Below are 23,570 nucleotides of genomic sequence, written 5' to 3' on the forward strand. Positions count from 1 at the left end.
CCTTTACTCATTCAACAAACATGAACAGAACACAGCTGAGTTACGGATTTCCATTGTGGCTCCATCAGCGAGTAGCTGCGTCGCCTGTGGTAAATTACTTCATTCCTCTAATGTCAACTTCCCCATCAGTTAATTCCTGTGAATTAACCGCCCTACTCACCTAACAGTTTTGCTGACGATGAACGAGATAATATTTCTAGCATAGATTAAACGCTCATCAAACCCAGCTCTGCTCACTTGTGATCGAGTACCAAGCACAGTCCTGTGAGGGACTCAGAGGAGTGGGGCAGAGCCTCCCCACCAGGAGGACTAAACTGGATGTGGGTGCGTGTGTAAATGGACCAAACATAATAGAGTGGCTACTCAGTGGTCCACACACTGCATTGGGGACCAAGGGAATGAGGGCGCTCTCTCAGCAGGCACGTTTTTCCAGCACGTAGGCAAGGATGACCCTCAGACTGGTCCTTCCAACCCCAGGCTTCTGGGAGGTGCTCTCAGCACAGGCCAGTGCCCACCAACGCACCTTAGGAAATCCAGCTGCTTGAGGAGCCCGGCCTTCTCACGCTGGAGACTCTCCGTCACGCGGTACACTTCCCTGGGGAGGAGGCAGACACATTGCGGTGAGCTCCCAGGTGGAAGCCGATGCCCAGACCCCTCATGCTGGAGCCCAGCAGGTGATGCCGCGCTGGGGACGGAGGGCACTGGAGGAAGGTGGCCTTCTCCTGGAGAGCTCCTATGCTATGCAAGTGCTTTGGGCATCACACATGCCCAGTTTGGGAGGTGAACTTATCCTCATTTCACAGACTCTGACCATCAAAGAAGTCTGCTAAGTCTTTCCAGTTCACACAGGCAATCCGTGACTGAACCAGGGTCCCCTCCTAACCCCAGACCCAGCCTCATTCCACAGCCACTTCACATGCCACCTGTGAATAGGCTGGATGGTCACTAAAGAGTGTGTCCAGGCTCCAAGCTGCCCTATCCTATCCAGACTTCAGGGAATTAGAATCCACATCCTTCTCCAGCCAGACCTTGAAGGGTGAGAGCAGAATTTGTATCACCTTCTCTCCCATTCTCGCCCCACCCAGAGGCTGGTTCAGTATGTTTTTAGGAGCTCTGGAAGAATCACCTTCTCTTTCCCACCTTCCTCCCAAAGTCTCCAGACATCTGGACTTTTCACTATTGGGCACTCATTTCTCTGACTTATGATTCAGCTGTAATGCAGGGATTGAATGTATCTATTATAATCATTGATATCACTGTGCAAACGTGTTAATTATAACAGGAGTTGTGAGGAAAGGAAGAGAGAGGCAGGGAGGCTGTGAATCAGGGCAACTGGAGGGCAACTCAGGTGGGGAGGTTTGTGGACACAGGGCTGTGTCTGGTTTGTTTACATTGATACCCTCAACACAGTGCCTGGCATGGAGGTGTAATCAGCAAATAGTTGTAGGAAGAAAGGAGAGAGAGAGAGAGTAAAAGAGGTGAGGGGGAGCAAGGAAGGAAGAAAGGGAGGGAAGGAGGAAGAGAGGAAGGAAGGAATGAAGGAAGGAGGAAAAGAAGGAAGAAAAAAGAGGAAGAAAAGATGGGGTAATTGGGGAGGTCTTCAGCATCAGTCAGGGAAGAAAGGAAAGGAAAAAAATAAGAAATTAGGTGATACGGGGAAACTGGCTTAACTTCACAATTCTCTCTTCATTTTTCCTTCTGTGTTCTATACCATGCTGTAGACATTTTTAAATCACCCTCCGATCTTACTACAACAGTCCACAGTTTCACGTTTCCAAACGGCAGCACAGCTTTTCATGTAGGGAGCATCTTGCAAGTTGATACAGGCGTCACCTTCCATGGGCTGTCAGGGCTGCCAGGCTGTGCACACACTGGGCTGGGCAAGCACCCCTCTGCCACCCCATCAGTATCATTACTGAACCGGCAAAAACAGCGCCAACATGCTGGCCCGCAGGACTCTCCTGCCAAGCTCCTATTTACCTGATTCCTTAAGCATGATGTTTCTTTTTTTCCCCACTTTATAGAATAATTGTAATGTCAATTTACAGCAATAACAGGCTGAATGAAATTCTAAGTTCAACTCAGACAATTCCAATTAAGCAACAAACCTTCTCTGGCTCCTGCAGAGACACAAATTCCTGACATTTTATTACCAATTATATTTAATTTCAACTTGAAGAAAAACAACGTATTTCCCATTATCCAAACTGGGTCTCTAAACCCCTGTCTGGGACTCTGCTCTGATGAGTGCTCTGTGAGCAGAGCTGCCTGCTCCCGACGCTGGGCCCTCGGAGCTGAAGATCCTGGTGCTGTGCTTTAGGGTCCCCCCACCCCACCCTGTATCCTGCCTCTCTCCAGGGGTGGCCAGGAGCTCACAGCTTTTCCTCTGCTCAGGAAAATCATTCACCAGGGACTTAAGGTCTGGGTTCTCACGGAGTGTTTTACCAAATAGCCAGTTCCCAAATTCTAAGTCTTCTCTGGCTCTGCACACACAGCACCAGTGACCACTGGAGCTATATATCCATACATATGTATTAGAAATACATGTGAATACAGGTACTGTTCTATTTGTCTAGTAAACATATCTGCTTGGATATTTGTACATCCATATATACACACATATATTCAGAAATATATTTTTGTGTCAACAAAAGAAAGGCACTCTGAAAAAAAAAGACACTTAGATATTTGACTAAATGACCTCTAAAGTCCTTCTAACCTAGAGGCTCAAAGTGTATACACGGGTAATATGTAAACTGAAAGGGAAAGAACCTGCGTTTGTTTGGAGTGGTAATTGGTGCGGCGTTGATGGTTACCCTCAGGGAACTGCTGTTGGCTTTGTTTTAGGGGAGGGATGAGCTATGGGGTACTTCACAAGACATACTGTCAAGTGAAAACTGCAATGCAAATACAGAACAGTATGCTTAGTATGCTACTGTTTTATAAAGGAAAGGTGTGCGTGTATGCATGCGTGTGCACGCACATATATGTGCCTGTGCCTGCATATACACAACATACTCTCAAAGGATCCACAAGAAACCATGACTGGTGGCTCTGATGACTGCAGATCGGGGCCATGTCGGGGACACAGACTTCTTTTTGAGCACACAACCTTTTGTGCCTTTTGAATTTCCTGCCTTGTCATAACTACTTACTCAAAATAAAAGTTAATTAAAAAACAGAGTTGCTGCTTCTCAGCTGACCTTCATCTTTACATTATCTCTCTGCTTGATAGTTCTTTCTTTATCTCATTTTAAAATCTACTTCTGCTACCTTGAGCATCTTCAGAGATCAGGAAAATTAATTTTGCCTGTTCAGAATTCTTGCTGATCAGTGACTAAGCCTGTTCACCTCCCAACTACACCCTTTCCTCTCCTAGCTGCTCTGCAGCAGCGCGGAGCAGCAAGACCCTGTCGGAGAGCAGGGGACTATCAGGAGAACTGGGCTCCGTCCCTGTTATCCGGCACTAGCTAGCTGCATGGCTTTGGGCAGGTCACTACACCTCTCTGAGCCTCGGTCTCTTCATGCATAAAGTGAAGGAGGTGAACCAGAGCATCAAAGTCCTCTCCATCTGCCGGTCTGAAACCCTGCTCTATGGAGAACAAGCTAAGCCTCTCGCTGCACTGCTCTCCCGGCCTCCCTGGACAGGACATGCTCTCCGGGCCCCAGCATGCTCCCCAGCTGCACAAGAAACTGCAAACTTCTTGAAAACCAGTTTGTGAATGTTCTGGAGTCATATTTCTCTCTTCCTCCCAACCCTCCCTCCTTCCCTTTTTTTCAATTCCCAGCCTCCAGAGATTGTGTCTCTGGCTCGGTTAATTAAGATAAGACTTCAGAAAGCTTTGAATCCTCATGCTGTGATGTGATGTTCCAGCACTGGGTGTTTATTTCCATTTGCTGTCCTAATGCTTGTGCCTTCAGATGTTTGTTGCTTTTAGAGCTTGATTGAATTTCGAGAGCCTGCATCCTTAATTCTGTTTGTAAAGCTAGATGCCTGTGCCTTGTTGACCTCTTCTCAATGAGGAGGAACTGATTTTGCTTGTTCACAATGAAATATGTTGTCCTTCCACAATTGGTCATCCAAGAATTGGAATGGAGGGGCTTATGTTAAGTCAGCTACTTGGGAGTTTTTTTTGTTTTTGCTTTTTTTTTTTTAACTAGGGATATCTTACTCGGGTGAATTCCCAGCTCAAACAGGTCTCCTTCCTTTTACCCCAGGCAATTAGTGCCAAATGGTACAGGATTCCGCACGTAAGTCAAACCAGCAGAGCAGTTTTATTTAGGCCTATGGACCAAAATCCTGCCAGCAGTCAGACAGAGTGAGCACCTTCACTTTTGAACAAGGGGACTTAACATCTATCAAACAAGTTCTGGTAAGTAGCACTGCCCTTTTCCCTAAAATCAGACTTTCAGTACTACCTGGTACCTTTCAGGATCGGACACACAATTACGTTTTTCAGAATAAATGAAAGAATGAAGAGTGCACGAACGAATGCACGAGTAAATGATAGCCAGTCCGACTCTTGTAAGAATATTTTCTGCAGGCTTGTTACTCTCTAGGGAAAATCAGCAACATGTGCCTAACTCTTAGCATCTTGGGACAGTTATTTAAACCTCTGAACCTCAGTTTCCTCTTCGATAATGGCAGAACCTGCCATACCAGGAAATTTTTTTTTTTTTTTTTGGAGACGGAGTCTCACTCTGTCGCCCAGGCTGGAGTGCAGTGGCACGATCTCGGCTCACTGTAACCTCTGCCTCCCAGGTTCAAGCCATTCTCCTGCCTCAGCCTCCCGAGTAGCTGAGATTACAGGCGTGCGCCATCATGCCTGGCTAATTTTTGTATTTTTAGTAGAGATGGGGTTTCACCATGTTGGTCAGGCCGGTCTTGAACTCCTGACCCCGTGATCTGCCCGCCTCGGCCTCCCAAAGTGCTGGGATTACAGGCGTGAGCCACCGCGCCTGGCCCAGGATGATTTAAAGATCAAATGCGAGGATGTCAAATTATTGACATAGTGAGATATATTGAATGCCCAGCACGGTAGCTAGCACAGAATAAATGTTTGCCAAATGAATAAGTCATTGACTATATGATACATGAATATACAAATAAACAAATGAGAGTCCTCCGCCCTGAGCCTCAGAGTACATTTGTTCTAAAACCTAATACTCCCAAGACAAGATAAATTACTGACTCTTCAGGGACTCCTCCAGCGTAAGGTGCAGACCTAGGCTTGATTCTGCCTCAGGTGTGCCTCTGTCTAGTAAACTAACCCCATGGCTGGACGCCATTGGCAGGTCAGGCCCTGAGAGATGTGGGGTCTCCCTCTACTGGGACCACACAGTTGAATCTGAGGAACATGGTGAAAAAAATGGGCAGAGATGGAGAGGCGAGTCCAGGGCAGTGACACACGCTCCGTCAGATCACAGGCTGATCCTGGAAGCCTTCCTGCTTCCCTCTGGTCCCTCTTGGCCTCCCAGGTCTCTACACAACCACAGTCACTTAGGATCTGTCTGCTCACTCAGCATTTGCCCACAGACTCCCTCATATTTGTTTGTGGAATAACATGTCTTTCTAATCACCGAATGCATTTTCTGAGAACAGGGCCGTACATTTCTGGTCAATTCTAGGCAATGCTGGACACAGAACCGGTCCGCTTAATAGGGTCAGAATCCTAGAAGAGTGTTAGAAGAGTCTAAGGGAGCAACAAGCCCAAATCCACATTTCACAGGCAAGGAGACAGGGTCTCTGAGCGGCGAGGGGACACGCCCATAGTGGGGGGTGGTGCTGGAGGACAGCAGAGGAGTGGACAAAGGTTGGACTCACATCTCCTTCTCCTGGTGGAGTTTGCAGGCCTCTTGCTGGAGGCTTTCCAACTGCTGCTGAGCATCCTGGAGCTCCCAAGAGGTCCGTTCCAGCTCCCGGGCCAGCTCCTGGTTAGTGAGTTTCAGCTTGGTATTCTCAGCCTTGGTCTCATGCTTGTCGTGATGCAGGGCTGTGCACTGACCTTCCAGCTGCAAAGGAGTGGAAAGCAGAGGGGAGTGACGAGTGACCACCATTGTCAGGAGGGCCTGCCCTGGCCTCAGCTTGTTTTCCCCGCTTGGCAGGCAGGAACTGTCACTGCCACCCCTCACTGGCCTCAAGCCTAAATCAGCATTGTCCTCTCTTCAGTTCACACATATACACTCCTCTAGGCAGGAAGGAGCTTTCAGAGCACATCTTGTCTCTCCCCTGTCTCCACATAGGACCACTAAATAGTCCAGGAGTAGCTGCTCCACTCAAAAAGACCACTAGCAAAGGAACTTCCACAATCTGTCTGTGTGAATGGCCTTGAGATCTAACCTAAATCCGTCTTGTTGTCCTTTAAGCCAATTTCTTTTCCTTGGTCCTTGATGGAGAAGGGGAACAGCTAAATGGCCTGCTTCATCCTTCCCAATTTTGCACGCTGATAGCAAATCTATATATTCCCTTTTCTCCTCTCAACTCCAATTCCATTAATCTAGAGAAGCTTTTAAGGGTAGCCGGAAGCACTGAAAATTCTTAGGAAATAACTAAAACAGTTCAAACAGAACACAGACCTTTTCTATGTCCCTAAAGCAACTAAAAACCCTGCATTTTTATAGCTTCAGCTTTTCTTGGCTGTTGATTATGCTTTGCAGAGCTTCCAATCCTCTCACCAGAGGAAGAATCAAACCAAGGTACATATATCATAATACATTTAGTTTAATGAATGTGGCCAGTAAGGGGAGGAAGAAGTAACAACAAGGAATTTGGTGTGATTCTCAACAGGCTCCTGTGTAATCAGGCAAGCATGCAGTAATTAAATTGAACGGCAATCATTCATTTGAGGGATAAATCTAATTGCTAGGAACTTGATGCATAATAGAGAGGAAGAGAAAGACTAGGAGAAGCAAGGTACAACTGTGGATGGGGAAATGGGGAGGCAGCTGGCAGTTCCCGGAGCAGAAATCATCTTGCTGCAGAAGGAAAGAGACCTACATTCATAGCTTGGGTAGCAGCAGCAGTGGAATAGTCTCTAGTCTTAGCAGGGCTGTCTTCAAGTGGATTTTAATGTGCTGCTAAAAATAGCCCTCTCTATTGAAATGGAAGCAATGTGTCTTCGTCTGTCCAGAGCTGTACTCCTTCCAGCACCAGGCACAACAAAACAGGAGGCCAGTGGCACCCTTGTCTGTCTCCCTCAGGAGCCCTTGCTAAGGAGTGGAGACCACTAAGTAGGAGGCTTGCCTAGGTAGTCAGTCTTTCTGGGGTCGTTAGCCAGGCACTCCCAGCCACAGAGACACAGCCATAGAGACACTGCCCTGCAGAAGGCACCACCCAGCCTACCTCCTGGAGGCTCAGGTACATCAGAGAGGAGTGTCTGGTGTCTGCATCCTTCCTGCAGGGATGGGAGCAGCCACAAAGGATGCCAATGAACCTGTCTAGGCACCACACAGCCAGGGAAGAGACAGGCTGACCTTGGAAGAGCCTGTTCCAGCAGAGGTATCCATGGCCTTTCTAGAGGGAAGAAACGTATCTGCAGCCTCCCCCCAAATATCGTGGTAGACAATGTCTCTTGTACCTCAGCATTCCCCTCTTTTCTTATACAGGAGGCAGGAAACAAATTCAAGTTTTGGCATTCTCATGGCTCCTGGGTATAATTATAGGAACATGTCTGCAGATACCTCGTGGGGGAATGCTTGGCAACTTTTCCAAGTTAAACACCTGGTATTGGAGAAGTAAAGGTTTTATCTTGGGATCACCTGTGATTTTAAATGCTATCTTTTGCATGACTAAATAGTTCTTCTCAGGTTAAAAAAATCAAAAGTCCTTAAGTGAATGGCAGGGAAAGTGGGCAAGAGGCAGAGAAAAGGATGGAGTGAAGAGCCAGGTACTCTGGGGCCATGGATGGCAACATACCCTTTTCTGCTTCTGGGCGAGCTGCTCCAGCTCCTGCTCTTTACATAACAGTTTCTGCTCCAGCTCCTGACTGCGGGCTTGAAACCTCTCTGTGTCCTGCCGAGCCGGAAAGAGGGACACACAGGACACAAATGTAGCACACCTGGGTTATAGGTTTTTTTTTCCCACCTTGAACCTACTCAACATCAGGGCCCATCCTATTAGACCATGGGGCTTTTCCCACAGCACTGCAGGGCTCTGGTAACCTGCCTGCCCCATCAGGGAGGACCAAATGAGACAGAGATAGTGCAAGCCCTTAGTGAGGCAGGATGCAAACTCCCAGCAAGCGTGACCATGTCCAATGACTGTGCACCGCCACCCTTCTCTCTGCCAAAAAAGGGGCAGTGTCAGCCAGTGGTGGAATACTGAACGGGGAGAATTGGGGCTGAGTTCAAACATCAGGCCTTGGTCTCCTCATGTGCAAATTGGGGGTGACTGGGGGAGGCAGATGACCCCTCCGACACCTTCCGACCTGGATATTCTGTTCCAGGTTGGGCACTGGCATCAGATCCCTTAAATTGGCCTCGCTCTGGAAACACAAGGCCTTCCTCTCCCTCTTGAGGGTCTAAGTGTTCATATTTTCCCACTCTCCTGGGCCCTGCTCCTCAGGATGTTTTAATATCTGCTCCTTCCCTGGGCTGGGCTTCCGCCACAGAGAAGTGCTGAAGCAGGTGAGAAGAGGCCTGGCTATGGGATGAGGAGGGAAGTGCGTGGGCTGTCAGGTGCCTGATGCTCTCAGCAGAGCCAGATCTGTGGTGTAAGGCCCCTGAGCCGAGCGGGACACAACTTGGGTTCCAGCCCTGGCTTCATCCAACCAACTTGCTTCATTCTTCTGGATCACTGTTTGTTCACAGAATAGAAACAAAAATACCCATGCCATCTGCAGCACTCCACTTGCCTGAAGGCAGAATGGAGGTACAAAATGTGCAGGAAGAGAAGAAACCATTGTTAATTGCCATATAACTCACTACCGGAGCCCCCTGGGGTTCCTGTGATATGGGAGGACTCTTTCCCAAGGAGGACAGCGTGGGATGCTGCACTAGACGGGTGTCCTGGCATGACAGTGGCAGCAGCGCGGTGGTGGAACACGGCCCCCTCGGGCCAGAGGCCTTTGGACGCCTCCATTCAAAGGCTCAGGAAGCTCCTTGCGCATCCTCTATCGATGTTACCAGGTTCTTCTGCCCATTTTTAGGCAGGTAAATGGGCAGAAGAACCACTGGGACAGCTTGTGATTATCCTCATGTTAACCACATGAATGGCAGAGGTATGATCTGACCAGACAGCACCTGCTCCCAACATTTGCTTCCAGAGAATCAGCCCCAGGGAATCTGCCTCCTTCAGCTTGGCTGCTGCTCTCTCTGAAAAATGCTGGGAGCAGTGAGCGGCTCCAGAATCCCCACGATGATGTGGCTGTACCCACAATGGGCCTACAGAGCATCCTCACAATGCACCAGAACAGGGCATTGAGGGGCTCTAGCATCACATCCTGGGGTTGGAAGGTGCAAGTGATTAGGTACTCCTTCACGGTCAAACAAACTGGTAAGTGTCAAGCCAGGATCCAAATTCTGGTCCGAGGGTCCAGCCTTTTCCATGATGTCAGAAACCATAGCGCCACTATCCCTGATCTATCTCCAGGCAAAAGCCTTTGTATCTAATGGCTTAATAGTGCTACAAAAACATCTGAGCAGTTTCCATGTTCACGCAGAAGGCATAAATCTAAGCACTGAGCTTTAAAGGCATTTGGTGTCAAGAATGGAGAAGGAGAGAGCAGAAGGGGACAGGGAGGCTGGATCACCTGCAGTGATGCAAACTTGTCCTTGAATTTTTTTCCTTTGACCTCTGCCCTCACCCATCCCTCATGCCCTGACGCAGCATTTACTTCTGAAATCATGTCTTTTCCTTTAGCTAGGACCTCTGACCTGTAGTCATGGCCCAGGCAGAGGGGACAAGATGCCCCATGGAGCTCAGCCTCTCCGTGCAGGATGTCATTTGGGATAAAGGGGGTGGCTGTCCGATGGCGGGGACGTGGGGTGGGGAGCTGCTGTTCTCAGAAACTATTCTGGGGTCTGCTGGTGAGAAGGGTGTGAGTCCTGTCTGCTGTCAACAAGGTAGAGGGGCGAGAGCAACCAGAATGCTTTCAGGCTCTACAAGAGGGAGGAGGCCTGGAAAGGCTGACAAGCCTCCAGAGGGCGCTCATTGCAGGACGTGACCAGATTTTCTTGAAAAGCATTCCGATTCCCTTTCAGTTTGAAGGACATCTGTGATAATACATAGAGCAGTAGTGTCGATAATCTGAGGCAGCATAAAACTTAAAATTGGTTCAAGAGAAGGGGTTGTGATAATAGCTAGGCTTAGTGCTGAGCGGCAAAGGAGGCTGCCGTCTAAGATCAAAGCCTTTTCTCCTGAGGACCCACCAAGTAGATAGTCCAAAAATGGGTACGAGAGAGTTCTCTGAAGCTTTTTTTAAATTTAGTTTTATGAACATGTTTCCAGAAGAATCCTGCTCACCTTGGCAAAGAAGAGGATTTCGCCAATCCTGACCTCTTGAGACAAATGGCAGGGCTTGGGAAGGGGCTGATAAGGGTCAGACCAGGAAGAGGGAAGGGAGTTACCACTTCCTCCATGGTATCTGTGGAAGGTGGGATTTGTTTTTTCTTGGCTATTAAATTTTCCACGTGTCTAAGGGTAAAGGATGGGTAGCACAGGCTCTAATGCTTGTCCACTTAGGGGAGCTGCTGGGCACAGGGTGAACTGGGCTGGTGCATTTGGGTGCATTTGCCATATAAATCTAGGAAGTCCATGTCAGATCAAATTTAACAGGGAAAGCATGAACCTCCATCCTTTCATTCATTCACTCATTCACTTGTTCATTCATTCATTCATTCATTTAACAAATACTTGTTGAGCACCTAGTATGTTCCAGGCACTGTCTACGTGCTGAGGAGACCTTAGTTAATAAAAGATAAAATCTCTGCTCTTTTGCAACTTATAGGCTAGCAGCAGGAGATAGACACTCAATAAAGATAAACAAGGATATTACATGTCCTCTGTGAAGGTGATAAATGCCTTGAAAAAAAAAAATACAGCAGAGAAAGAGGGAATCAATACTGCATGGATGGGGGCACCAAAATCTTAAACTTGGGGAAGACAGAGCAGATATGTCAAGCTGGCCTCAGAGCCAAGCCTGGGGAGCGCACACTTACCTTCAGGAGAAACCGCTCCTTCTCACTTTTGATTTGTTGTTCCATCTCCTCATAGAGATGCTGGATTTCTTCATCATAAGCAGCAATTTTCCTACAGAGGTGGCAAAAGGAGAGTCTGCGTTGAGGTTCCCCCATTCCACAGTGGTAGCTCCTGGAGCTCAGACACCAGTCCCCCACTCTGGAGCTGTGGGCGTGGGGGTGACAGCATAGGTCAGGTCGGCCAAGGCTAACGAGCAGTCCCTCAGGATCAGCTAACCCGACAAGGGATGCAGACCACAGAGGCCTTGCGGGACCTGCCCCTGGAACTGGTAGGTTTCATGTGGCCTCTCCTCCCGTCCCCCAGCCATCACTCCTAGATGATCCCTATGCTCCTCGGTGAAGCTTCCCTGGACCATCTCCCTTTATTTTATTTTATTTCAACACAAGCCCACAAGCCTCTGCCAGACATACCATCCCTGTTCCCACTGATCCCCACGCTCATGGACTACATGAAGTTGCATCGTGTGGGTTTCTTTCCTGTTCCGTTTCCTGGTTTATCTTGTCCCTGTTTGCATGCTTTCGCTCCGCCTGTCCACATCAGGACCCTCTGACCCTGCACTCTCAGGAGACTCTCCCTGTATGCTTGAGTTTGTGTGATCCATGTTTCTCATGAGATTCTCAAGAGATTCCATGATGATGACAACAAGAGCTACCACACCCCCCACCACAAAGCAAAAGGCACACTGTCTAGTGCCCGTGCCATCTCAGGCTCCAGGGCACAGGCAGACAGTGTGAGACAGGCGAGGCTGGTTGGAGGATGGCGATGACAATGAGATGTCCTCATCCCCACTCTCCTCAGCATCCTCTCCCTACTCTTTCCTCTCCCACTCAGAAAGTGAGTACCTAGGCATTGTGCTCCTATAGAGAGATGAAGACAAACACACAGCCATGGGGACAAGGTTTGTAGGTCATCCCCAGGGATGACCCTTTTCTGTTTCCCCCCTCTCCCCATGATACATCCAACTTCAATGCCCCTCCAAATTCAAACAGGAAAGATCTGGTATTAGCATTGGAACTGAAACTGGGAGTTACCACACTGAATTATTAACATTCCCAGGTAGTTGCATTTTCATACCTTTTTTGCTGACCATGCAGTGAAAGACCCTCTCTGTGGCCCCTACTCCCTATCCTCTCCCCATCCTGTTAAGGAAACTCTAGGCTCTGTGAACAGGCTAATGTGGCTCTCAAGGCCTGTTTTGAACATGCAACACACACACACACACACACACACACACACACACACACACACACAAATTTTGGCCCCTGCCATTCTAAACTTAAATGATGGCAAGCCCACCGTGCCATTTAAGAGACTTCAATAATTGAGGAAACAGCCCTGGTTCTCAGTTTTAAGAGGTACTAGGAAGATTTCTGAACTGAACATAAAGGATGGGAATATATTTATTCCGCTGAGCCCTCCATCATTTTAACCCCTACCTCCCATGTCCACTTGGGCCTCCGATCCAGGACCAGACCTTCTCTGCTGTCCAAGGCTTTGCCACAGCCCAATTTCTGTCCCTTTCTCACCTGCCAGCTGTTGGGAGAGCATTTTCACCATGTGCACAGGTGAACAATGAACAGGAGTCATTTTCATTGGCATCCTTCCAGCTTTACAGAAACCACAAATCCGACCCAGACAAAGGAACAGTGTGTGAGACTCCATGGTCAGGGACATTCATCACAGAGCACAGCCTTGGAGTTCCCTTGCTTGGCTGCACCCCCAAGACCAGAAACTTGATTTTGAGTGACTGTACAATAATGGCTCAGGGTGGGCTCAGCAAGAGATGACAGTCCTCCCAGACCTCCACAAGCCAGGACCTTGTCTTTATGGATACGTCCTGCATCTCTTACTCTTTTTGGCTAAGAATAAGAAATCTCTTCTTTTTAAATGACCGATGTTTGGGATTGTTACTTTTGCTCTGAGCTAACTCAAAAGAATTAAAATAAAATCTTGGAGGGAAAGTAAGGAAAAAGTCTCATGCTACTGACCCTGATACTTCAGTGACACAGAAGCAGATACAGTTTGAAGGAACTTTCAGAAAGCAAGATGTTTTCTCTTGGTCCCTGGAATTACCTTCCTGTGTTTGAAGAAACTCAGATGCTAGATGGTAAATGATATCAAGGAAAACTTTAGACAGAGATTCCAGCTATATAAATACTGTAAAACTAATAAAGTAAGATGAGAGAAACTTAAACATTGATTTGGCTCTGCTAAAGCAATTCATATAAAGTTATTCATATAAACTGCTTACCATTTATTTCTAATAACCATGCAGGGCATTAATTCTATAATATAATTAAATGTGCTATATTAACTTTGATCTACGTTTTATTTGATTAAATTAACACACTCTAAGTTTTTCATGCTCACATACCAGCTTGCTGATATGTGAATTAAGTTATTTTACAAACCACTAAAAAATAACTGGCAGGAAGATAGATACAGGGTTTGAAGAGTGCCTCCTCCTAGCCCTCACTCACAAAGAAGCCCTAGGATTCCAGGTGGGCATCAGAGACCCCGGGCCCAACCAGACTCATATATGGAACCAAGCTTTTGGAAAGCTGGTCTGCTGTGAGACTCTCCAGGCTTGAATGACTATGACACGCCTGGGTTAGAACACACTAATCCCAGGAATGGGGAAGATTAAGGTGCTGTGCATACCAGTCATGTCACTAAACCAGCACAGGGATGAGAAGACTTGCATTCTGATCCCAGAACCAGCTCCTTTCCCCAGTGTGACCTTCAGTAAGTGCTCTGACCTCCTCACATCCTGGGGTGGTACCTGCCCTATGTTCCTCCCTACATTGTCATAAAGAACAAACGAGAGTGGATGTGAAAAGTGTCAGAACCACAGAGCCCTCAGTAAACGTAAGGGATTATTTACTGTTGTCATTTTAATCATGGACTGTGGAGGGCAAAGGGCAGTGTTCCCCAAGGGGAAGAGAGTCTTGGTTTCAAGGATAAAAGACCTGCTGGGTTTGGAAATGCTGATGCAATTGGGAAGATGAAGAAGAAATAGCTCAGTCAATAAAAGTGCCTGTCAGACCAATCCATTAGAGACCCAGGCTGTGTGTGAGGAGGAGCTGCAGAGCCAGGAACCTGTGTCTGCAGGAGCCCTGCAGTGGCTGCGCGGGCAGTGGCGGCAAGAGACACTAAAAAGATGTGCACATATGGTGAGTCACATTCAGCAAGGCTCGCCATATTCTGCCATCAGGGGAAAGAGACAACTCATCATGTTTGCTTATCATACACATCCTTGTTGCCACAATTTCTAAAACCACTTCTATTACCTAATGCAGATAAACAGACTTTGAATTCTTCTCTGTGAAGATTTTGCCATCTATTCCAACCCTCGTGGCCCCTTCTCTGAACTCTGATGACAGCATATGTCTTCATTTGATCATTTAACAATTAATCTTAAATAGTCTTGAACAACTGTTTCATTTGGGTTCATGTTGTCTCAATTAGGTTATAAACATGCAGGCATTTATGTCACCCACAGGGCCTGAACTCAAAATATTAATGCCAAAAACCTGTAAAAACTCAATTTACAATTTTGGGTACCAAACTCAGAAGCTCATGGACCATTTCAAGGGAATACTAGATACCATGGGAGTTAAAGAACTTCAGAGTTGGAAGGTTTGTCTGATCTAACTACCTGTTTTTCCAGTGTTAAAATTCTTGTGACAATACCACGTCAAGTACTTACCCAGACTAGGTTAGAATACTCCCAGTGACAGGGAACTTGCTGTTTCTCTAAGTAGTTATTTCATCTTTGGGATATTCTGGCTCACAGAAATCTGTCTTTCCATGACCTTACCCTTCTTCTGCATAAAAGCCTTTCATGTATTTCAGAACGGCATCAAGACTTCAAGGAGTTGCCTTGGGTTCAGGTCAAGCCTCTCCACTTCCTCCAACTGTGTCTCACGTGGATTTTTTTACAAATCCCTTTACAATTCCCTTCATGCTTCTTCAAATGGGCTGTAATGATCTTTCTCAAGCCATGGGAGTGCCAAACTGAATGCCCAGTGTATGAGTCTGATTTGTGCAGATTAGAGCTGACTATTGCTTCTCTTGTTCTAGATGCTGCATATCTATTCATACAGCCTAAAACCTCATTAACTTTTCTTGGCAGCCACATTGCAGTTGATGTATGCTGAACTCATTTGTTAACTAAAATCTCTAAATCTTATGTCTGTGTGATCATTTTTGTTTTAAAGATGGTACTACTGAATCATATCTCCTCCACTTTGTGCTTCTGCCATTGGCATTTTGAACACAGAGCAACATCTCAAATGTAATTCTGTTAGATTTTGTGTTTGCTGGTTCTAGTCCATCTTTCCAGCCTGTCACTATGCTAATAGGTCTCAGTTGGTCATCTAGTGTATGCAATGACCTTCCAAGTTTTGTTGACATTTTAAATCTTCAGTCAGGATGTAGGCTAAATAATCTATAATGTTGGTTTTATAATTTAATGTATCTGAGAGTTATTTAAAAGATAGCTTATTAAAAGGTACAAACTATTGGTTTCTAGTTTTATTATATTAGAGTAAGAAATGGTTTTGGAATCTATTGGTTATCATTCCTCTGTAGCCACAAGCATGATCAATTTTTGCACAACTTCTGTGAGAGGGGTATATATTCTATTTGTAAGGCACACAATTCTATATTCATCTCTAAAGTGTGTTCATTGATGGCTTCAAATACTTTATACCCTTAATGTACTTTTGCCTGACCAATGTGCCAAATCTGAAGCAAATTTGTTAAAGTCTTCTAAAATCTTTTTTTTTTAATTAAGGTTTCTTTATTTTTTTCTAAAAGCTTCTGCCTTACGTATCTTGCTGTTTTGTTGTTTGGTGCATAAAGCTTAATATATATTGGGTCTTCTTTATGGATGGAACTTTTTTTATTACTTCAAAACATTCTCCTTTTATCTTCCTTTACTCATGCCATTGGAAAAATATTAGACAAAATGAGGACGACAACCTATAGCAAAGATCTCTGAGCTGTTAATTAGTGACATGTAGGCATAGCTATTCAACCTATCTTCTCTTAGCCATTTTCAAAACACTCCTTCTGGCCGGGCACAGTGGCTCACGCTTGTAATCCCAGCACTTTGGGAGGCCAAGGTGGGCAGATCACCTGAGGTCAGGAGTTCAAAACCACCCTGACCACCATGGCAAAATCCCCTCTCTGCTAAAAATACAAAAAGTAGCCAGGTGTGGTGGTATATGCCTGTAGCCCCAGCTACTCAGGAGGCTGAAGCAGGAGAATCACTTGAGCCCAGAAGGTGGAGGTTGCAGTGTGCCAAGATCATGCCACTGCACTACAACCTGGGTGACAGAGTGAGACTCTGTCTCAAACAAACAAAAAAAACAAACACTTCTTCACCCAGCTCCCAGAACTCAAGAGGTATCTATTTAATTATTCCATTTTCTACTATCTGACCCTAATCATTTTGAGTTACATAATGCAGGAGAGACGAAGAAGAGGTACATGAAAGAGGAGTGAGGGCAAGAGACTTGAGTTCTTAGTGGAACAGAAGGACAAAGATGTGGAGGAGCCAGCATTAACAACAGTCATGAGCACTAACATTTATCCTCCCCGTCCTTTTCTTTCCCCATGATAGCTGGGTAGTTCTTCTGGCATGTTTCAGGGTAGTCTAGGTCATAGACCCTTTGCTGACACGGGTATGGTTGCCTCAAAGTTCATTAGATCCAGAAGCAGACGGTCTGGGTTCAAGTCTTGGTTCTGACATTTACAAACTTTCTAGCCTTGGATAAGCCACATTGCCTCAGTAAGCCTGAAGTGTTCTATATCTGAAAAATCAGTTGGTAATACCTACTTTAGAGAGAAGTTGTGAAGATTAAGAAAGATAATGCACGTGGAAGTGTCTAGCACAATAAGGTGCATTTAATAAATTCTAATTAAATAAGTTTTCTGATTCTCCAGAGGCCAAGGACCACATTCTGAGAGCCACTGCTCTATAGCTCCTTCAGATGTCAGCCAAGGGTCAAGTAGAAACTGGGGGGTGGAGGATCAAGTGGCAGCTTGTTGTATGTGGTGTGAAGAAATGTGTGCAGGAATGGTGAAGGGGTTGGGGACAGAAGACATAGGGGTGGATAAAACCTGAGGAGGCTCAATAGAGAAGACTAAATGTGAAAAGAGAAGTCCATACATCCTACCAACATTGAAAAGTGTTGATTAAGCCCTTCTTACAGTGTGACTCTGGGCAAAATATTTCAGACTGAAGTTATACTCTCTGTGTAATTTAGCATCTAAGAATATTGAGCCCAGTGCTATAGTGGCAGGGAGGAAAGGAACAGACAGACGAAGCCATGCACCGTGAGGCAGACCCGAAAGAACCCTCCTAGGTTCTGGCTGATGGTCATCCTGTGACCTCAGAGCCCTGCTGGGGGGAAGTGAAGGAAGCTACCTGCTCTGGTGGTGGGGAGGATGGGGAAGTTCTCAGGGGAAAAGCTAAGAAGAAGTGAGTTCAGAAGAAGGAGATTTTCAACAGCAGAGGGGAGAGAGTACCAGTGAGATACTGAGGATGCCATAAGGGCAGTGATGGATTGGAAAGAATGAGTCCTACTGAAACCCCAGATGAAAACCCAGGTCCAGCTCAGGGGATTAAACACCTTCACCCAAGATATCTGGTTCTGGCAAATGTCCTTCTCTAAAGGATGGCTGTGTGTGTGCGTGTATGTGTGTGTGTGTTTGCGTGTGTGCGTGTGTGTGTGCGCGTGTGAGTGCGCGTGTGAGTGTGTGTGCGTGTGTGTGTGTGCACACGTGCTCATGTGTATGTCTGGTGCTGGGTTACTGGGGAGCTGAGGATGGGAGGAGGATGGGATATGAAAGAAGGATATAGGGGTGAAGAATTCATTATTCTAATGTAAATACAAAGCATAGCTTCTGAGAGGCCTTTACAGATAATTTGCAGGGAACTAGAAGGTGAGATGTAGTTAGCATTAACTTATCCTGCCAGCCTCCCACAGGAACTGTGAAAATTAATTAACCTTCACAAAGTGCTTTGCACACGGCGAGTTAAGGCGCTACGCCGGAGCGAAGCATTGATACTCAGCGTCACTGGAGCTCCAGCTAATGGCACATAGGCCAAGGCCTTCCTGCTGTAGAATACTGCATGGTCAAACGATTTTTTTCCTGCTTTTCCTCTCCTTTGTCCTCCCTTTTAAATAAAATCTGTTGGGATTTCAGGGGGTCTTAGAAAGTCTTCCATTCCCCTGCCTAGGTTGTAGGCAAGGCCGTGCTGAAATCATTCCAAGAAAAATGTAGCTTCTGCCTTTTGTAAATGAAGTGTAGGCTTGGCCTTGGAGAGAGGGAATGGCATTTCTCTACAATTTAGTTACATTTCGGGAGCTTGAACTCAAGGCAGAGTTTCAGAAATGGCCACTGGCCTTGGAGAATTGTCATTCTGATTGCATGTGTCTTTGGAGCTGTGGTTTGATCAATTATGTCTCCTGGTTTGCAAAGTTAGATGCAAAGAGAAGGAGAATCCCTCCTCCCCATCACAGAATGAAGGCTTATAAAGCTCATGTATTCCCTATGCCTTTGTTTTTCAAGTGAAGAAAATGAGGATCAAAAGAGTGAAGTAACCAAATTTCCAAGGGTCAGAGTAGCAGGCAGAACCCAGGCCTTGATCCGGGTCCCACAGTTCCATTCACATCACTACAATGTCTGGCCCAGCAGCCTAGGTTGTAAAACAGATAACTCCATACATTTGCATTTAGAACTGTCAGTCTTCCAAATTACACCTGGAATCTGTCAACTGGGGAGTGAGCACGAACTGGAGCAAGGTATGGGGCCAACAGTCTGCACTGCCATGGCCAAAGAGAGGCAAGATTATGGGAGGGACTTGACTCCCATTCCCCCATGTTACCCACATTCCCTCCCACCCCCCGCCCCAACGTGCTGATCACAGAATGAAGACCCTCGACTGCAGAAGTCCTAAGAAGTCTGCTCTTTGCAAGAGAAGAACATGGAAGCAAATTCAGCCTCAGCCAGTTTTGTGCTTGGGATGGGAATGATAAACAGGGTTTTAGATTCCCCACTGCCCTCTGCCACCTTCTTCAGGCAGCTGCAGTCCTCTGACAGCTAAGAAGCTCTCACTAGAAAAATGCTGTTTAGAGTTTTGTCCCCCTGAAATCAGTCTCTCTCAGTCTCTGTAATTATCTACTTATCTCTGTCTCTCTCCATCTCCATCTCTCTCACACACACGTGGGCGCATGCACGTGCACACACATACATGCATGATTAGAGTAGAGCGGAATGAAAGGAAAACGTAAGAGTTTGTAGAAAATTCTGCAAAGGCTGTGAAATTGCCGATTGGATTTTCAAGACGGATGGTTTCTTCCAAATTAGATTCTGCTGCCTGTATAAACCAACTTTGCAGCTTTATCCTATTCTATAAAGCAAGCCATTTTGTATTAGTCAGGTTTACAAATCATGCCCATGGTGTACACAGAACACAAACAGTCCTCACTTTTCAATTTGCTCCCAGGGCAATGTTAACAATATGCTCAACATAATAATATGCCCACAGAAGACATGCATTCGATTAAGTCACAACCTCGTCACCTAGAGTCCTCGCCGAGAACTTCACCCTAAGAATAGGACTAGCATTCCAGATTGGAAGGGCACCACGGGATATACCTTTTGCTGGCTGGCTGATTCTGGAAGAACTGGCTAAGCAGCATTTCTCAAAGTGTGGCTATAGCCTGCCCGTATCAGAACCCCCTGGGATGTGTGTTACGGTGCACGTTCCTGGGCCCCTTCCCTGAGATGTACCGATTTAGACTCTAGGGGAGGGGGAACTACCTTTTAATTTAAAAATTCTCTGGTAAATCTAAGCAACCTACCACTCGAGAACTACGCAGCTGAGGCCTTCCCCAAGGTCACTAAGAACTCTGTGGAATGTAAGGGCCACCTGCCAGGAATATGAGGCTTTATTTGCTGCCCTATCTGGAGGCAGGGCCAGTGATGTGATGACATCTCTTCCCTGAAAAGCTTTGGGGACAGTTTCCTTGTCCTCGAGGCTCCACAACACAGGCTGCCGATCCTTAGGCTTGCGTGGGGGTGCAGGCCATCATAGCTGAGGCTGCCTGTCAGTCTGTAAGGTGCACTCCCTCCTGGTCTGGACACCTTCCCGGAGCCCAGGGAATCACTGTGGACAGGAAGTGGCTGGATAGCAGCTGGTAGGGGCTGCAACTTAAGGGCCTGTGAGCTCCTAAGAAACTGCCTGAGGTCTGATTCAGATGGACCAGGGAACACTGTGCAGATGAGGAGCTGATTCCAAAGAGGGCATGGGGACTGCTGCTAAGCTTGTCAAGGCTGATGCCAAACAGGCAGCTCGCTGGTATTCCCAGGCTACAGAGCTGCAGAGGATTGAGCTGGAGCCCTCCCAGAGCACAGCCTGGGGCTGGCCTTTGATCTAGAAAGCACTTTCCTTCAGAGCTCAAAGCACCCCACTCAGATACTGCCTAATTTATCCTTGCCCCCATGCATTACAAATATAGACGTTAAGCCCCCACCTCAGACACATGAACTGGACCCCGCTGGGGTGAGACCTCTGGCATCCCAAAGTGGTTCTGGTGAAAAGTCTGGATCTACTGCTGCCTCCAGACAGCACTGCTCTGCGTCCCCTGGAGATCTCAAGCTTTTGTTCCAGAAAAAGGTAAATGCAGGGGATGCTTTCCATGGCAAAGAGATTCTCAATTCTAAGTTCTCCCCAATGTCTACACTATATCCCTCATGCTAAAGCGTGAAGACCTCCGCACATCTGCGCTGTGAATGCAGAAGACACTTCCTCAGTGGAAGTCTTACCTCCCACCCTTGGAGAGAAGCAGAGGCCCAGACGGGGCTCGAATCCGAAATTTCTTCAACCTCTGTGCAGAAGGACAAGGGTATGGAAGACTGAATGCTCCCAGACTCTTTTCCTGCTCCTATTTCTGATATGCAGGTTAAAAAAAATTCACGGCCGTGAGTGAGGAGGACTCTGGGTTGTTTCTAGCAATGCTCCAGGACACTCTGAGAGGTTCTCCTGGCCTTAGCTATCGAGGGCTTGCCTAGCACTCAGCCGCCTCAGTTGCCACTTCCTCCCTCCCAGGAAGTGGGGTAAATGTGAGGAGGAAGCTGGGGTGGGCCTTTTCCACTCACAGCCACAGTGCGACCTGGGGGATTACGGCCCCGTCTGGGAGGCTGGGGACAGGGAGCGTGTGTCCTGCCTAACCTGAGTAAGGCCAGACTCCCCCAGAGGCCAGCCTCATTTTCTCTGGCCCTGTGGGAGAAAGGTGTGTGGTCTGCACAAGGAGAAAAAGTAGAGGCTGTGCTGCCCATGGCAACGCTGTCTAATGTTTCATCTGCAGGAGGATTTTCTGGTCCGTCTTGTGCAGAATTTCCATGCATCTAAGCGCTGTCTCCTTGGTGTGATCACGAACTCCTCAAGGAGAGGGACTCTATGTTCCCTTTGCTTAACTCAGAGCCTGGCATGGAGGGAGTGCTGTTCGACGCTACCTACAGGTTACACACAGACTGTGTTCCCCCTGGTGCCTGGCCTGGGGTGGACATGCAGCAGTCGTGACCTGAGCTGTCATCCCCAGCTTCTGGGATAGGCACTCATTGAAATGTCATCCACTACAATGAAAAATGAGTGTGTGGAGGTGCCTGGGAGATATTCTCACAGCTCACCAGAACCCGCTCTTCTTGGGATTCCTCTAGGCTCCCTCCCAAATCAGGCCGTCCCCAAGAGATTCCTCCCACTTCCTCTCTAAAACCTGAAAATGTCCCTCCCACAAACAACCTCACACCTCCAAACTCACTTTCTAGATGTCTCAGAATCACTTAACCTCACCCTGAGTCATTTGCAAAGAATCCCATTTTCATATCCTATACCCTATTGGGATTTCCAGTCTCTTGTTTGATGTCTGAGTTGCAAGTGCCTTATACACAGGTCCACCAGCAAGGTGTGACCCACCTTTCTTTAAAAAATAGAAGAGACTAAAAGAAGCTCTAGTAGAAAACATCACATGTTGCCAATAAGCAAACTGATGCACAGAGAGGTAATGCAAGTTGCCTGAGGTTACACAGCTGGTAAGTGCCAGTGGCCGGGCAAGAGCTCCAGTCCTTCCCGCCTCCTATTTCAGTGCCCTGCTCGATACAGTCTGCGGTTATCTGGTTCTGCATCCGGAGAATACCTCTGGAATGGTACTGGCCAAAGAGTTCAGTGAGTCCCCCAGTCCCAACACAGTTCCTTAGCAGGGAGTGGGCCTTGATCAGCTGACCCCAGAGCAGGCATGGCTGGCGGGGATACTGACTGAGGATGGGCATGGAAAGGCTAGAACCTTTGGCTGAGCTGGTTTTGCACATGCAGCCAAGAGTGGCTTGACTTTTATCTCAACAACGTTTCGAGCACAATTACTAAATGAGGACAAACCACTAATACAGGCCCTTAAAGATGGATGCCAGGGCTAGGCAGCTCTCCAGCAAGTCAGGGTACTTGTTTCTTCCTGCAGAAATGCAGGCCAGCAAAGGAGGTCGTGCAGATGAGATGTCAGGCTAAGGCTGGGTAATTGCCCACTGTTTCAGACTGCAATTATTTCCTTAGAGAACAGAAGAATGCCTTCCTCTCTGGGAGAGGCCACTGAACTTTTGCTGTGGCTCCTCCAGGTGATCAGTGCTGGGGTCAGAGGGGAGAAAGGGTGAAGTGGGGTCAGCAAGTAATCTAGCCTCCTCATTTTACAGATAGGAAAACCAAGGTTCAAGAGAAACCAAGAAATTTGAGCAGAGTCACAGAGCTAGCTGGTTGCAAAACCATACATGACTCAAGCCCAGAAACTCCTGATTCCCAGCCTCCCACTTCCCAAAGTTACATGTTAAGCACCTGGACACCCTGTTAAAATGCAGATTCAGTGGGGCTGGGGGCAAGGCCTGATACTCTGCATTCCTAAGACGTTTCCAGGTGACACCAATGTTGCTGGTCCGTGGACTACACTTTCAACAGCAAGTCTCTACACTGTTGTCTGGAAGGATACAGGGATCCTTAAACTTAGCCTCTGATTATATTGAGGCTCAAACTCTCCACTTCAGCCAGACAAATCCTCTAAGACTAACAAAGATACTTACTTAAAATACTAATAATTATTATTTTGACATTCATTGAATACTTATGTGCCAGCACTGTTCCAAATACTTACATGCATTATCTCATTTAATACTGAAAACTCTGTGAGATGGATATTATCCCTATCTTACAGATAAGGAAGCTGAGACTTAGAGAGGTTAGGTAACTTGTCCTAAGTTGCATAGCTAGTAAATGGCAGACTCAAGAATCAAACTCAGTTCTGTCTGATTCCTA

General features: G+C 46.9%; 1 protein-coding gene across 1 annotated transcript in view; it reads right to left on the reverse strand.

Annotated features, from left to right (window-relative positions):
- Nucleotides 1-23,570, reverse strand: part of CRACR2A (calcium release activated channel regulator 2A) — a 137,068-nt gene that overhangs the window by 33,162 nt on the left and 80,336 nt on the right. Inside the window, exons 8-11 of the mRNA XM_032158998.2 lie at nt 11,158-11,248; nt 7,916-8,011; nt 5,825-6,012; nt 524-595 (exon numbers count right to left, since the gene is read on the reverse strand). Coding sequence (XP_032014889.1) covers nt 524-595; nt 5,825-6,012; nt 7,916-8,011; nt 11,158-11,248 — 447 coding nt within the window. The remainder of the gene's footprint in view (nt 1-523; nt 596-5,824; nt 6,013-7,915; nt 8,012-11,157; nt 11,249-23,570) is intronic.

The sequence above is a fragment of the Hylobates moloch genome, unplaced genomic scaffold (assembly GCF_009828535.3).
Source record: "Hylobates moloch isolate HMO894 unplaced genomic scaffold, HMol_V3 SCAFFOLD_8, whole genome shotgun sequence".
Classification (NCBI taxonomy): domain Eukaryota; kingdom Metazoa; phylum Chordata; class Mammalia; order Primates; family Hylobatidae; genus Hylobates; species Hylobates moloch.